This window comes from Nymphalis io, chromosome 7 (genome assembly GCF_905147045.1).
Source record: "Nymphalis io chromosome 7, ilAglIoxx1.1, whole genome shotgun sequence".
NCBI classification, from domain to species: domain Eukaryota; kingdom Metazoa; phylum Arthropoda; class Insecta; order Lepidoptera; family Nymphalidae; genus Nymphalis; species Nymphalis io.
Genome location: NC_065894.1, coordinates 6,358,292 through 6,375,753, shown reverse-complemented (window position 1 = coordinate 6,375,753; position 17,462 = coordinate 6,358,292). Strand labels below are relative to the sequence as shown.

The 17,462-nt window shown below is 31.9% G+C and overlaps 1 protein-coding gene and 1 non-coding gene across 2 annotated transcripts; both read right to left on the bottom strand.

Annotated features, from left to right (window-relative positions):
- Positions 1-296: 296 nt before the first annotated feature.
- On the bottom strand, positions 297-369 carry Trnar-ccu (transfer RNA arginine (anticodon CCU)). The gene has a single exon. It is a non-coding gene; the product is annotated as a tRNA-Arg (tRNA).
- A 4,016-nt stretch (positions 370-4,385) lies between these two features.
- On the bottom strand, positions 4,386-12,466 carry LOC126769663 (vam6/Vps39-like protein). Its single transcript, XM_050488549.1, has 13 exons — positions 12,226-12,466; positions 11,994-12,143; positions 11,794-11,921; positions 11,472-11,675; positions 11,043-11,229; positions 10,840-10,957; positions 10,610-10,736; positions 7,241-7,621; positions 6,865-7,087; positions 6,043-6,498; positions 5,684-5,913; positions 5,084-5,218; positions 4,386-4,635 (listed from the first exon to the last, which is right to left on the bottom strand). Exons 1-13 carry the CDS (start codon positions 12,293-12,295, stop codon positions 4,474-4,476), a joined length of 2,571 nt encoding a protein of 856 aa, XP_050344506.1. The 5' UTR covers positions 12,296-12,466; the 3' UTR covers positions 4,386-4,473.
- Positions 12,467-17,462: the final 4,996 nt, after the last annotated feature.

Sequence of the window (17,462 nt, the reverse complement as noted above, 5' to 3'; positions counted from 1 at the left end):
GATCTTATCAAAAAGTACACAAGCGATTTTTATGATTCTTTAATAGACGTTTTTCTTTTTAGGAAAGTTTAAGTTGATGTAATAAAATAATACCGATACAATATTTCTCATATTCATTACTGTTAAATCCTTTAATTTGTATAATCTTATTTTATTCTTAAGTTTAAAAAAAAAATCGGAAAAAATAAACAGAAACATTTTTGTTGTTGTAGTAGAGACAATATATTTTTTTTTAACCTTTATTACCCGAAACTATTTTAATTTTAACTTGTCGATTTTATTAAAAAGTGGTTGGTTACCTCTGGTGGGACTCGAACCCACAATCCTCGGCTTAGGAGGCCGATGCCTTATCCATTGGGCCACAGAGGCGTGCGTCTGAGCGGCGCGAGAGCCGGCCTACGTTCTACCGGCGTCAATGACGTTGCGTCACACGAACACGCGTCACGCTCGCTCACTCATTCTACATTTAACAAACTGATAAATTAAATATTCCATAATAATTAATGTATGCAGCATTAGGTTTCTCAGCGTCTTTGACAGTGAAGATGAAGTAGTTGTGGTTAACGTTGTTTAGCCAATATTGGAAAATTAAAGCTAGGGATATCTAGATAAAAAATACTTCACTAATTTCGTAACTAAAACTGCCTATTTAAAACAAGTTACTTAAGCTGTACAGATATGTCATTGCTATAAAGAATCTATTTACATTAGTTTTTTTTATATAATAATGTTAAAAATTAAGTCTTGTGTGACAACTTTTCTTCTTTTTTATCCATTGCTAAACGAGTTATTCTAATATTTTAACGCTTATATTTGTAGCCTAATAAAAATACTCTTAGTCTCCGTCATAACATTAAATATGATTTTGTGCAAATAAATGTTATAATACAAGTGACTGCTTCATCTAGCCTCAGCTTCTCCGGTACAATATCGCTTGTCTTTTCGGGCATTTCTTCTCATCACATGACACAAAACCATCTTAGCAAAGGTCATAGTAAAAGTATCTTTCAAATGTACACTTTTTTTATTTATGATGAATTTATAGCCTAGTCTACATAGACCTGAGACTTACAGCAAATTTGTAATTTCTTACTTGATCGAATAAAGTGCGGCGAGTTTAGATATCGTGAAATTAAAAGGCATTTAATAGGAATTTTGTATGAAATGAATACTGAAATTCTTACAAACATGGGAATAAAATTTCAATTCATACTATAATCATAGTTTATAGACTAAAATAAATTCATGAGAGATTCAAATATAATATATAACACAATATAGTATAAAGGCGGGCTAAACCTTTAGGAAGAGCAAAATAAAACATAAGTGGGTTTCTAAAAAGTAACAAATTAAAAAAAAAACATTCATACTCATACTCGTACAAACAAGTACATACGTACGAATACATATACACGTGATTTATGGATGTATGTAAAACGAGCACTATACCTAGGGTATTATCTAGGGTATAACCTAATAGCTTCATACCCTTTTCCTTAACCCGTTCATTGCCGACCACCTAAAAATAAGTACGTACGCCGCCGCCGCCGGTCGCTTGCAAATGTATGGCACATTTGCAAGCGACCGCCCTAGGCGTCCGCGGAATCTCTGTATTTGTAGGTAATTGTATGGTAATGGTAATGGTATATGGTAATGGTAAAAAATTGTCTTCTGTGTGAGGCATTTAAATTTGATAAAAGCTATATGTACCCATCTAGGAGAAGATCTCTTCTCTAGTGTACACATTGTTATGCTACGTAAGTTTATTTATAAACTGACAGTTTTATGTAATCGTTAAACACAATACAATACAATTTCACTATTGTATGCCTATTTATCTATTATAGGAATATAATAATTGTTTTATATTTTAAAATATATATATTTAAATTGATTTATTAAACCATCTATTTTCTAGTTACTACGCTCAAATCTAATAAGTTAACTTTTAGGTAATACTGACTTGTGAAAAAGCATACATTATATACAAGTATAGATTAAATACGTTCTGTAAATTATGAAAACCGTTTCAACAAACAAAATTGAGATTTTCTCGAAATATTAAATATTTTACTTTCAATAATTATTTTTCATATTACATATATATTTTCAACACATATTTTTCTTTACTTATTCCAAATAATGTAGGTTAAATATATTTAGTTAGATAATAATTCCCTAAGCATTCTTTTATATAGTAACAATGTGCATAAAAGACGACAATTTGATACGGTAAAAACAAATCTTTTTTTATGCAATAGGCAGACGGACTGGCACTTGGGCTCCCTAATAGTAAATGGGCATCACCGCCGTTAGAGATTGGCGAAGCCGATGTAAGAAACAATCAATACGTACATCGCCAACCTTACGAACTAAGTATAATTTCCCTTGTGCTTTTAAGTCACACTCGCTCACTCACCCTCCAAGCCGGAACACAACAATACTAAATCTTTGGTGATCTTTTATGCACATTGTTACTTACACATGCGGGCTTGTATAAAAGCCTACCACTAAGTGAGCTGTCTAAATCTTTACTGATGGTAGGGTTTTGAGCAAGCTCGTCTGGGTAGGTACAACCCACTCACACTCAAAAAAAAATAACATCTCCATTACAGCACAATATCTATGTTCAATTGTGACGTAATGGAGGATTCCTGTTCTGGTTCAAGTCACGACGAAAATTAACTCATATAAATTTAAAAAAAATTGTAAGTTTTTTAAATATTTTAGAAGTAGGAGTAGATATTAAAAAAATTGCATAGATGGGGTTAATTAAGAAAAACAAATTGTTCTATATTTATATAATGTATTGTAATATGTAGTTTATATTTTTATACATTGCTTATTTTCTCAATACAGCCATTGTTAAATTATAATAATAAAAAAATTAAAAGTAATTTATAAGCATTTACTGTACAATAGCTTAGGAGCTAAAATAGGTTTTAAGATAAGACATAAGATTCAAATTCATACACGATACAAGTATAGTATGAGGAATTTACTATCTAGCATATATATCATTAGCTATTCATTAAAATCATATTATGATTATATTTTGATCGACATAAATATAAATATTATTTATTTTTACTAACAACTAATGATACAAAGTTTTACTTAAAAAAACTAAGAAATTTTGGAGAAAATCTATTATTAATAAAATCTAAGAAGTGCCAGTAGAAGAATATATGTAGTCATCCAAAATTTATTAGATATCTTTCTAAATTCATACATTAACGTGGAAGCTAAAAAATTCAGGCAGTGGAAGGTAACGTTACTAAAACATAAACGGAATTCTTTTACTAAAAAAACCGCACTGTATACAGTGCAACCTCGATACAATAAAACTGAAAGAAATTAGAAAAAATAGAAAAAAGAGGTTTGTTATATAGTAACCTAACCTAAAACGTTGAGTAACTTAATCTAGGTTACTGTTAGGAATGTCCCACTGCTGGGCTAAAAGCCTCCTCTCCCTTTTTTGAGGAGAAGGTTTGGAGCTTATTCCACTACGCTGCTCCAGTGCGGGTTGGTGGACTACACGTGTGGCAGAATTTCAGTGAAATTAAACATATGCAGGTTTCCTCACGATGTTTTCCTTCACCGTAAAGCACGAGATGAATTATAATCACAAATTAAGCACATGAAAATTCAGTGGTGCTTGCCCGGGTTTGAACCCACGATCATCGGTTAAGATTCACGCGTTCTTACCACTGGGCCATCTCGGCTTAATAATTTGTTAAATCGAGGGGAAAAAACCTTAATATAACGAGCCTCAATATTACGATATTGAGGTTGCACTGTATCAAACATATAGAGATCACAAGACTACTCATTCTATACGATATATACTAATATACGATTACAATTCATCAGCGATGTTAACTAGCAATTTACGATATTCGAATGCAATACCAATTTAATTATATTTTGCGTACTTAAATTAAAGCATGTGAATAAAGGTTTTGTTTATTTAATTGTATTCATACATTTTAGTAATTTGAGAATACATGAACAACAAAAAAAATTAAATTTAAACCAAATAAAAAATATTTTATAATCCGTGCCATTAAAGAAAAGATTTATAAATGGCGGCTATCTTGTATTTATTCACTACACTTTTATTTGCAAAGAACGGGACATGCATTTCTTACGATTCGAAGAATGAATTCCCTGATATAAATCAATTTGAATATTCAACCTAAATATTTTTACTACTATAATTAATTTACTTTATTTTCCAGCGTGACTTTATTCAATAACGCCAACAAATCCAAATTAATTTAATTACATGATAAAGTTAATTTACTTTTTGTAATTTTAACAATGAGCATAATAACAAATAAATAAATTTCAAAATGTTTTTGCTGTACTAGCAAAAGTATGTCTGCATTTGTTTTTCCTTTACTGGCACGTGTTATACTTAATAAATATATAAATACTTTTCTTAAGATATTATAAGTTTTTTTATGATGTTCAGAAATACTTATCAATTCTACAGGAGTAATGAACGATGTCACCGTTGGGATATCGCACAAAAGCGCTTTGGTTCCCGAAGCGTTTCTTGCAAACAGGACATACGTTGTAATCATTAATCACTATGGTTTTTGATTCGTGGAATTGCTTTAGTTCTTGGACCTGTAAAAGTTATTACATTTATTGACAAAGTAGAAATCGTAATAAAACTGTAACCGTAACAGCCTGGCCCGGGTTCGAACCCACGATCATCGGTTAAGATTCACGCGTTCTTACCACTGGGCCATCTCGGCTCAGAAATTATAATAAAAAAATTAAAAAAAAAAAAATTATAGAAATCGTAATAAAAAAAGAATTTAAACATGTTTTAGTCTAAATTAAATTATTTCTTGCATGTTACAGGTTTTGCTCAAAGGCATTAAACAACTATATTTTAATGTCAGGTACACACATGATTTACGTTAAAACTCTTCATGCAATTGACGTGTTGTGCATTGGAAAGTAATCATATTTCAACTTCATTAGTGTTATTGTGTTTACTAGTATTTACGCATTAATTACGCAGTATTTAATTGGTCATAGAGGAGAAAGTCATTAAAAGTCATCTCACCTGCAGATGCTCGGCATAGAGCAGGCCCTTGAGCAGCTGCGTGCGGCGCTTGAGCGTGAGCTGCCGCTGCAGCGCCGCCGACAGGAAGCGCTCCAGGCGCGCCAGCGGCACCGTGTCCGGCAGCACCGACAGCGCCTGCAGCACACAAGCGGTCACCAGCGCTCACAACACTGGCAATGCCAGGAGTATACATCCCTAACAACTTATACTATGCAATGTCTCTTGTGCCTACCACACTGACTCACCTAGAACTGATGAGTAGGTAATATTTACCCAAACGATCTTGCACAAAACGCTACCACCAGTAAAACATGTTTTACCATGGAATGTGATTACAAATATACGACAGTTCACCTTTCGAAGACATGAATATAAAAAAGTTTAAAGTTATTTACTTGTATGCTGTATATTTATTAGGGTATCATAAAATCATAACAATATATCGTAAGGGTCCTGTATATGTCTGTCGGATGAAATGTCTGCCTCGTGTGTGCAAGGTGGAATAAACTGCAGACTCTTCTCCTTGAGGGAGTTAAGGAGGTCTGCAGTTTATTTCGCCTTTGTATCCAAAGGTGATAAATTTACTGTACTGATACAAACCTTTATGGGTGATATTTTATCTGCGTGTTTCTCTAATATACTAAGTGCAGTCTCAAGATCCGGCACGGACGACTTCGGATGTCTTTGTACATTGGACAATGGTCCAATTAGTGAAGTACACTGATCGGGGTTCAATAGTATCCGCATTAAAATAACATAGACATCAACATTTTTGTCGTTGGACTTCTCGCCAATAGTTTCGCAGTATCGAATTGCTCTTTCCACGTCACCTTTAAATATCAAATTTCAAAAAAGCGATTAAATTTTCAAATTAGCGAACAAATTTAATACACCATAAAATTATGGTTTGTTAATCGTATTTATTTAGATAAGTTTAAAAATATTGAATGACTAATTACCAAGAATTTGAACATAAATGGCCAAAGCTTGTTCATGTCTCCCAAGTTTCCCCAAAATAATAGCTCTCTCTTCAAACAATGTATCGTTTGGAAAATGTAATAAAACCCTTTCGGGGGTGTATTGTGTTGATTTTTCCAAGAATGTCAACAGTTTAGATTTTAGATGTTGCAACTCCTCTTCGGTCATATTCGCTTTTTTAACTGTGATCTTGTCCCTGTACATACTAATAAGGGCATCGTGGAACAAGGGATTAGTATCGTTCCACGTGTGTATAACATGTTCTAAGTATGGAATCGCGAGAGGGTCGTGTTCCCTTAAAAGAAAATCCAGTACTTTAGCACGCGGTAAATTTTCCACTTCAACTATATCTTCCGTAAATATCTTTAGACCTTCTTCTGGATGTTCCTCTAATATCCAATCACAGAACTTGAATATTAAATTAATATGATCACCACCTGAAACCAATAATTTTTAATTATTACAATTGTGTATTGGATGTAATTATCTATATAAGTATGTATTTACAAAAGAAAAATAGTATATGTAGTATATCAGTTGTCTGGTTTCCATAGTACAAGCTTTGTACAAGCTTAATTTGGGATCAGATGGCTGTGTGTGAAAAATGTCCCAGGATATTATTATTATTATTACAATTGTAAATAGTAATTTAAAAAAAATATTCTTTTCAAATAAAAATTTACATCATTTACAAAACAAAATAAGATATCATTTTAAACTAACTAAAAATATGCTTTTTATATGTAAGTTACTTTCTCAAAGATTACTCTTGTACCAAAAATTAAAAGGTATATAACACTTACCTAAATGCTGTAAATAATTCTTAGTTCTATGATAACCCTTTAAGCTAGAGTCCGGCTGTTTAGCCTGCTCTCTTAACAGCTGCAGCGCTTTTGTGTGTTGTCCTTTAGTCTGATACAGTATGATGAGCTCGCTGTGCTTGCCGTGCTGCAGCAACGTTCGTTCAGCTTCTTCTAAACGACAGTTGTTCAAACGCAAAAGCGGAGCTACGAATGCGTCATTTGTCTAAAAATAAAATTAAGAAGATATTTTTAATCATGTCAAAAATATGTTATCAGATATTTATTCCATATAATGTCATAATTGTACACTAAATCAAATGTATAATGTCATGTATGATAAGTTATTAGTCATACGAGAATAGAAAATATATGAGACCTGTAAGTAGCACTTCAATAGCGTCGTATCGATCAACTCCAGCTGTTGAGTTACGTTTCTTTGAATTGCTTGTGCCCCCTTACTACCGCTTGCATCCTTCGAACTTTTTCCAATTTTCGATCTTAATTCCACTAGATATTCTATCAGGGCATTCAAAGCATTTTCTAAGTCTTTTCCTTTTAGTTTCTTGGTGCTATCAGAACCCGGTTTGTTATCGAGTTCAGGAAATAACTTTATGACGTCAGCTGGATCGGTGTTTAACTTTATGAACTCCTTCATAGATTGCGAATACTGCTTTATATCAAATAGCTCGAGAGCGAATAGCATCTGAATGGAATGTATTGTTTGCTTCTTTTCTTCTGCGGAATATTCTGACAAATTCTGGTAAAAAAAATATACGTTTAATTACGAGTAAGATGATAAAATCAAGAATATTAAATGCAAATATAATATATATTATTCATTTAACTAAGCAGTTTATTATTATTATTATTATTTAATATTCAATAAAGACGAAATCTCTTTGTTTTGTCTGTATTCGTGTTGAACTTCTTCAAAGGCTATTAATTCAATTAATATAAATTATTTATGACATAATCTATCTATACCATATATAAAATGTTTGTCATATACGCGTTCTTATATCTTGAATCTTAGCAGTTGTTCATAATATTGTGAAGGTATTTTATTGGATATGTTTATTGTTCAAGGCAATTTTACTTTGCTGACAAAATCTATATAAAATATAGTCGAACTCCACGTTGCATTCTTATTATATAATTAAAATCTTATATCAATAATAGTATTTATATAAAATTTTATAATAGTTTAGTTATATATATTGTTATGTGTGACAAAATATATAGCGCTTATGATGGCGAATTGTAAATATACACGCATTGGAAAATATGGTTCACAAAAAATTAACAAAATCGAAACAGTATCGAATTTTCATTTTTTTTTAAAGTGACATTAAATTATTTTAGCAAATATAGCTTGGAAAGTAAATACCGATAACCCAACCGGGGTTAGAGCTTAAGTTTAACTTTGGTAACATTATCGTCGCTTACCTGAACTAATAGGGCCATAGTCCCTTTTCTATTCTTAGTACTAGCAGCTCGAAAAGGCATGATTTTGTTATAATTTCACACTGCGAAACTCTTTGAAAAATTTTTCATATGTAAAATACAGCACTAATAAAAATACTTACATGCAAAAGTTTAATTATATTCGCTTGTCGCTTTTTTCCTTTAAAATGAAACATTTTAGCAAAAAGTTACGACGACTTGTTTCACTGATTACCGTTTAACGTTTCAGGATAAAATATATATATTGTAATTAGTTTACGCATTCCCTGATCGACTTTGATAAGCATTGCTGATTAAAATAGTAATTATGGTTTGAAATTACATTAGTTATGAATTTATGTATATAATATTTAATTAAATGAAATAGAAACATAACTTTGTAACAATATATTAGATACTCCATAAACATATAACTCCAGTGCCTAGCCAAATGTTGAGACAAACTAACAAAAAAAGAATTATATTTTCTTTTTGGCTATCTTTTATTACAACTTAGTTTATTTTTATATGTGGAATTTTTTTTATTTCTTTTTGAAAGATTTTTGTAATAAAATTACATAATCAAGGAAGCTTTGAGCAATTCAAATACCTACCTTGGATTAAGGTGATTATAAAATTTATATTTAATTATGAAGATGTAAGCGTAAAAATTTGTAAAACAGTAAAATCCTAAAATATATTAGTGCTGTATTGTACTCCTATTCTCGATTCGGAAATTTCACAATTATTTTTCTTTTCTTAACAATTAAACAAACACTTAAAACACTGTGTCAGTAAACATACTTATATTATACTGTGTTATATTGGTTATTTGTGTGTTTATAAGGAAAATCCTAAATGACTAATTTTATATTATATACCACAGCTCACACTGGAATCTAACTGTATATATTTATATACTTATAATATATAATACATATAAACAGGATAATTTTGTTGTCTTTTTAAAATGTCACCTAACAACAACTTTTATAATTAACATATAGGTCTGCGCCCTGTTGGCACAACTAAATGACATAAATCTATATAATAATTGTTTTAGATTGAATTGAATGACTTAACTATACGATAGGATACAGGGTCGAGATTGCCTGAGATCTTATATTAGTAGTACAATAAATACAAAATAAGCAATGAGTACTCGGTAAGTAAGTTAAGCAAGTCTCAATATTAAGAATTACTGGTGTGATTGTTTTGTTTTCAAAATATAGTAAATTTTATTTAAACAAGCTCGTCGTCGTTTAACGTTACTGATCGGCCACAGCGTTTGTTATAAAGTCACGTTTACTGGTGGTAGACTTTGTGCAAGCTCATCTGGGTAGGTACCACCCACTCATCAGATATTCTACCGCAAAACAGCAATACTTGGTATTTTTATGTTCCGGTTTGAAGGGTGAGTGAGCCAGTGTAATTACAGGCACAAGGGACATAACATCTTAGTTCCCAAGGTTGGTGGCGCATTGGTGATGTAAGCGATGGTTAAAATTACTTACATTGATAATGTCTATAGCCGTTGGTGACCACTTACCATCAGGTGGCCCATATGCTCGTCCGCCTTCCTATTTTATAAAAAAAAAACTCAAGTGTAAAATTGCAAATTTAACAAAGCCGACCGACAGAGGTGTGTAAGGTACTTTAGGCGCACTCTTAGTAAATGGGCAATGTATCTAACGCACTTTTTTTTTTAATTCGTTCAACAAACTTTTCGGCTTTGTATATTAATGGATTAATAATGCGCTTCTCCGGAACAATTTCGATCATGACAGCCATTGTCAACTGAGACTAGCCAACGCAGGAGATATAGTATATAATGCACAAGTGTTTGCGAAAATACAATAAATTTTCTATTTCCTCTCAAATAATCCGGTGGTATTGCAATCTCAAATGGAGATAATTTAGATTAAAGACCGTTGAAGGTACACATGTTTTCCGAGGCGAGACTATGTAAACAATGAATATTATAGCCTTGCAACCGGAACAAAGAAACATTAATTACATATATGAAAATATTATTCAACATAATTATATAATAATATTTATTATATAATCTACTAAATTAACATTCAAAACTTAAAATAGAATGAACCTAGAGTATACTATTTCTATACACGGCAGCAGAAAGAGGAAAGGAATCAGCTATATTAGTGTTCACTAATGGTTTCATTTTGTTAACATAATTTTAATGAACACTTGCCAACAAATAAAGTGTGTCCTATGTTGGAGCCTGTTAAATATTTATCCATGAACTTTATGAATATGAATTTAAAATTTTGTTTGTTACCGTTAAATCTATAGCTATTTGGAATTGTTTGTCCTTCAACAATTGCTGCCTTTGTTTAATAACATCCACGGAGCTTAAGCACCACACCTGCCCGACTGATGATACAAATATCAAACCGCGCTTACACCTGAGAACATTAATTAGTGAGTCATTATTTATTTTACATATTTATTTGTTATAAGTTTAAGAGTTTCAATGCTTTCCATATAATATTTCCATATAATATTTACCTATACATAAGTCTTGCTTTATTCAAATCAGGTAGTGTTTGTATAAATAATGCAGGCTCAACTGTTTGGACGACAACTTGGTCTTGCATCAAACCAAGTACAAATGGCTCATCCCATACTGAAAGATTGTGTTATAGGATCAAATTGCTTATTTACGTAAATTATAAGTTCAAAGTATAAATGTAAGTTTAATGTTGGCCTACCAACAGCTATTGGGGCCTCTTTCCACTTGATAGTTTTCTTAATCTCAATTTCCTGAGCTTCCTCTACAAGCACTGATGTGTTGTCACGGCCAAGCAAAAAAGATGTTTCTGAATATTTTGCTATTGTTGGTTCTAATGATTTCGAACTGCTTGTTGGAAATAATTCTTTTGGATCTCGTGAAGACAACTGAAGAATTAAATGACAGTCAAATGAAAATTTTACTTTAAATAAAATTAAAAAACTTAGCTTCCAATCAAATTTAATGCTTTTAGTGGTATAATTAAAAAAAATGGTTGTTTAAGGATGATGTAAGAATTAAATAATATCAAAAATATCTGATTTAATACTTAAATTCAAATAAGAAAAATAACCTGCTAATTTCCATAAAGCCAATCATAAACTAATCTGTAATGAAAGGGAATACTAACATCAAACAAAGTGTACTCGCCCTTAAACCCCACACATAAGTACTGTTGTCCCCAAGCCATTACTTTAGGGACATCAGGTATGGTAAAATCAAAAAGGTGCTTCTTAAACTCTCCATTCTTTCCATAATATAACTGCAACTTTCTTCTTACCGCTACACAAAGATGAACCACTGAATTTGATTCACCAGTCATTGATGTAGCAGACTATAATAAAAAAAAACAATAATTAAAATACCTTTTTTAAATTACATGAAATGTGAGGTATACATTTTATTAATAAAATACTTTGACAGCTCTAAAAAAGATATAAATTTAAAATCACCTTATTGTCTAATGCGAAAATTGAAGCACCTTTAGTTTCAGAGAATGTCTTGATTAATGGAAAATTGACTCCATTTATATCATAGGAGGATAAAACGTTGTCGGTAAGACAAAGCAGTAAGTTGTCCTCTGCAAAGAAACATAAAATAAAATTATTTGTATCATGATAATTTCAAATATATTTTCTTTAAGTTCTCTTACCTGGTACAACTTCAATTTGCTGAATAGGTTTTTTGCTGAAGTTTTTGCAATACCTGCGCAGTTGTAGTTCATATTTCTGATTCCCATTATTTGATGTCAAGGAGTACATAAGCAAATGCCCTTGTCTTGTTCCCAGAAAGAGATTTCCATCTAGAAATAAATACAAATTCTAAAGTAATTTTTAAGCAATTAATACGTGATTAATTATTTATATTCATTTTGAATCTCTTACCATAGGCAGCAATTGCTTCTATTTGAACTGTAGCATTAAGTAAGTGAGATACTTCATAAGCCTCATGCATGATTAAAACAAACTTAAACTACGCAAACCGGTACTAAATATGACTAGTCTGTTTAAACTTATCAATTATTATCGTTTTGCCATTTACTTTTTATAGAAATACATATTTTGAATGCAAATATTAATTATTATACACTTGATAAATGACTTGATGTTATTGCAGTACCTAAGTAAAAATATATTCATTCATTTTGACAATGACAGTGACAAATGTCAAATTATTTTTTAGGATTACCAGTTTATCGGTGCTCTCGGTTTTATCGTGCATAAATTTACTTAAGCTTGATCGTATTGTAAAATGTAACAATACATAGACACATTATTGTTGTTTGTTTCCTCAATTATAAAAAGGTATCATGCTTATATACACGTGATTATTTAGTTGATTGTTAACTAGGTTGTTTACTTGCAGAGTATGTAAAGAAATAAATTCTCATACATTTAAATAATAGAACAAATCTAAATGTATTTTCACATTAAATACGATTATTAACGTTTTTATCTATCTATTAATAATGTATTATGAAAATATACTTGGGATTAATTATCTTAAAATCAAAGTTAGTAACAACCATTACTTATAACAATTTTTAAAATCTTCTTATCCATTTCTTGAAAATGGTTCATGGTCTTTCAAAAGAAGTTTATATGCTCTTTGTTGTCGGGCCTAAAACATAGTGTTATTATAATATAGTTATATATCCTTTGAACGGGTCACTCGACTCGATTTCGTGTCAAAACTTCTTCACCACCACACTTCGACAAAAAACACAAGTATTATTAGGTCCTTACATATGAAATTGGCGTTTTGTACGGGAGGAATATAAAGTCAATTTTTTTTTTTGTAAAATATATTTAATTAATCAAAGTATGCGCTGTCGTTATCTTTGAACTTTTGCCATCTCATAGGTAGTTCATTAATCCCTTTACTAACAAAAACATGGGGGCGAAAATCAATAAACTCTTTGAAGGTGGTTTGGACTGCCGCATCGGAGTTGATTTTTTTTCCTTGTAAGAAGTTGTCCAAATTCCGGAAAAAATGGTAATCTGTTGGAGCAAGGTCCGGGGAGTACGTGGATGTCGCAGACATTCAAATTGTAGCTCATCTAACTTGTGGTTGTTTGTTGTGCAGTGTGTGGACTTGCGTTGTCGTGAAGCAGCAGTGGCTTTGAGCGATTGACCAATCTCGGTTGTTTAGCAGCTAGTTTTTCCTTCATGGATTGCAGTTGCTGACAATCTGCCGTAATCGTTTGGCCAGATTTTAGAAAGCTGAAGTGAACGACACCGGCGCTAGTCTACCAAACACTCACAAATAACTTTTTCCGAGTCAATTTTCGTTTAGGGCAGGATTTGGCTGAGTCTCCAGGGTTCAGCCACTGCCACGAGCGCTTCCGATTATCGTACAGTATCCACTTTTCATCACAAGTAATGATTCGATTTAAAATCTCTTCATTATTGTGTCGGTTGAGCAAAATAACACAGCAGTCGACGCGTGTTTGCAAGTTCGATTCACTCAATTCATGAGGTACCACCCATCGTTCAAGTTTTTTTACTTTCCCGATTTGCTTCAAGTGGATTAATACAGTTTTATCACTTACCCCGAAGCCTGCAGCTATCTCTGAAGTGCTTTGTGATGGATTCGTTTCCACAATAGCCTTTAATTCTTCATTTTCCACTTTGGTCTCCGACCATCCAAGGGGTTGGTTTTGAAGGTCGAAATTTCCAGAACGAAAACGTTGAAACCAAAAACGTACAGTGCTTTCTTTTGCGACACCAGCGTCGTATACATCATTAATCCTTCGAGCTGTTTCTACAGCACTGGTGCCACTGGTAGAACTCGTACTCGTTAATATACCGACATTTCATGTTTTCCATTCTGCGGTAATAAGCGACGCCAAAGAAAAAAATAAAGAGGAAAAAACAAATGAATGACTGTTTGCAAAACTCAAATGTACCAGTTAAATGAATTTATAAATTTGAATTTGGATTTTTAACCAAAGAGGAGATATTTCAGATCAGAAGTGGTCAGTACGACAAAACACTAATTTCATATGTAAGGACCTAATACATTTAGACTCGATCGCAAATTTGGAAACTGGAAAATAGCCTTGAGCGTTGTGAACTATTATTTGGAATTTGTTTTTAATTTAGTGTAATAATTATATCGTACGTTGTCTCCACTTACTCCAAAATAATTCTATACTCAGTAAAAAATTGTTCTGTTCGATCTTTGATAATCTTCTTATTCTTCTTCAAGATTTGAAATAATTAACACTATAAAGGCTACAATTCTAGATCTTTTAATATCATTTGTAGTAACTATTACACAGTAACAGTAACAGCCTGTTAATGTCCCACTGCTGGGCTAAGGCCTCCTCTCCCTTTTTGAGGAGAAGGTTTGGAGCTTATTCCACCACGCTGCTCCAATGCGGGTTGGTAGAATACACATGTGGCAGAATTTCAATGAAATTAGACACATGCAGGTTTCCTCACGATGTTTTCCTTCACCGTTAAGCACGAGATGAATTATAAACACAAATTAAGCACATGAAAATTCAGTGGTGCTTGCCCGGGTTTGAACCCACGATCATCGGTTAAGATTCACGCGTTCTTACCACTAGGCCATCTCGGTTTACTAGGCCATCTCGGCTTTTACACCTCGATATATATTTCTGTCTGTATTGGATACCACAACATCACATAGTATCTAATGATTAATTTTTTTATTTCTAAATTATTACACAATTTGTTTACTCTTTAGCCGACTTTAAAAAATGAAGGTTATTAATTTGGCCTTATTTTTGGGTCTTTGTTTCTCGAAAGCCACGGAAAGAAATGGATTGTGAACTGATTTTAATAATTCTTTTCTCGTCATTTGAAAGAGAAATTCAATCCTTACCAATGGAAAATTCGCTACTTGCGTCCTATAAATGGTTTTGTCTCATTGAACGCCGGTGGCAGTCATGCAAGCACTACAAGGCCTACGTACAGCTGCAAGATGATATAGTGTCATTGTATATCTGTCTATACGCTCCCTCCCGAAGATAAAATTACACTAAAAGAGAGAAAAACATCTGTTGACAAATCTAAATTGCCTTGCCTTACGACCAATAATTTGAATTTGTGATTATGAAGAAATTTTTAATAGACAAATTTTAAAGTCACACTTACAATGAAAATTTTTATAAAGGTAGGATTTATATATAAAATAAAAAACCATATTTACTATTCATTTAATATTTACTTTTATAATTATGTTATTTTCATTCATAACTAACAACGATATGGGTGTTACGATGTATTCAAATTCAGTAAAACAAATTAAAACAAAATACAAATTTCACTCACTATTAAATTTAATATTACAGTACTAGCAATAAGAAAACTCTTTTACTTTAAATAATTTATATAAGTCAACCCCATTTCGAAGTAATGTATTTTACGGGAAATTCTCATTTAGTATATGTGCACGCAAATCGTGAAAGTGAGAATTCAGTGGGCTTAAGACGTTCCAATAACATCGCTTCAAACATTCAGGTCACTAGTATGTCTTAACTTTTTACACAGAGGGTCTTTAGAAGCAACGTCGATTACAAAAATCATATTATATAGACTTAATAAAATATGCGTATCTAAACTATCGTAATACCTTACTGAATTCATACGGTCTCCTCCGCTCAAATAGTACTGCACGCCATCTAGTGCACGAAAAGACCGCGGGAATTGTAAGAGCGAGCGCGTTACCGCTCTCTACCGATTAACTTTATCAGAGTCATACCGTAAAGATAATAATTATAATATATTTACACGAATTATAAAGGTGTGTCAGCAAATGAATAGCCGCAGGGGACGACAACTAAGCTCCACTATGTGTGATTTGAAATCGCCGAGCGCAATATATCTCTTATCATACTAAAAAATTTATAAGTAATTAGTACATACAAATATGTAATAATACGAGCGTATATTATATACGTTACCGGGGCCAATTTAATATTAATTGTTTCAGAGAGATTTTGTAATAGCTTGGCACGCTATAGATGCGTTATTGAAATTGTGATTACGTTATATATCGATGCTTAACAGAATGTATGGTATTATGATAAAGTCCAAACCAGACCGTTGCAAACTCGTTACGCTTACCAGCTGCCTAATCTGTGTAGGTGCTCTATAAGAATTAGTGCAAATTATTTTACACCAAAGGTTAATTTTTAGGCTACATTTAAACCATGAATAAAAGATTTTTTTGTTACTCTATATTTAGAGGTTTTTAATACCTTTACCTAATAACTGTACGCCAACTCGAAGTGCAAAAAATGAAATAGCTAAAATACTTAAAACTATGACAATGATTTTCATTATTTTAACATCGTTTTTTTTTATAAATGACTACTATTAATGTGTTCTCAATGACATTTTTTTACATAGCAGAAATATTATTTATTGAATATAGAATACAATATTATCGAAAAAACTATGACGTTACAATAGGACACCGACAGTGCTTATTAAATACATTACATTTATTCAGCGTTGGATAAGAAGGTACACTGCAATATAAAGTACTAATGTAAAGTTGCCCGATTAAACAAATATTTATAATGTAGTAAATCTAAAATTTAATCCATTGAATTGTTTATACAAATACATAATATTCTGAAATATTATTAAATATTAAAATTATCTTGAGAGATCAGTTAACGCTAGTTATAAAAATTTACAAGTATGCTTTTTATTTGCAACAAAATGCTCAATCTGATAAGTTCATAATTGAAATATGCAACAGGCGTACGCTGCGTACTCGTATCGCAAGTCGGGAATACGTTCCCACAGTAAATATTCTAATGCGCTACTGTAAGTTCCCTACTGATTATACGGCCCAAGCAAAGTTACGATCCACGCTATATCATGTGGCTACCTTAATAGGTGATTTACGTGAAACAAGCATGTGACTACTTCGGTTGTATATGAGGGTTAAAAGAAGTTTTAAATTGCTGACCTTTTAGGAAAAAGATGATAAAAATTCAAAATATTACACGATTTAATAAATTGTAACATACAAATTACCGAGATGTTGATCTGTCGTTAATCATTTTTAAAAACGCAGCGTTAAGGTATATACACGAGGAAAGAATTTGAGCTTACAAAAGTACAAAGTAATCACATTG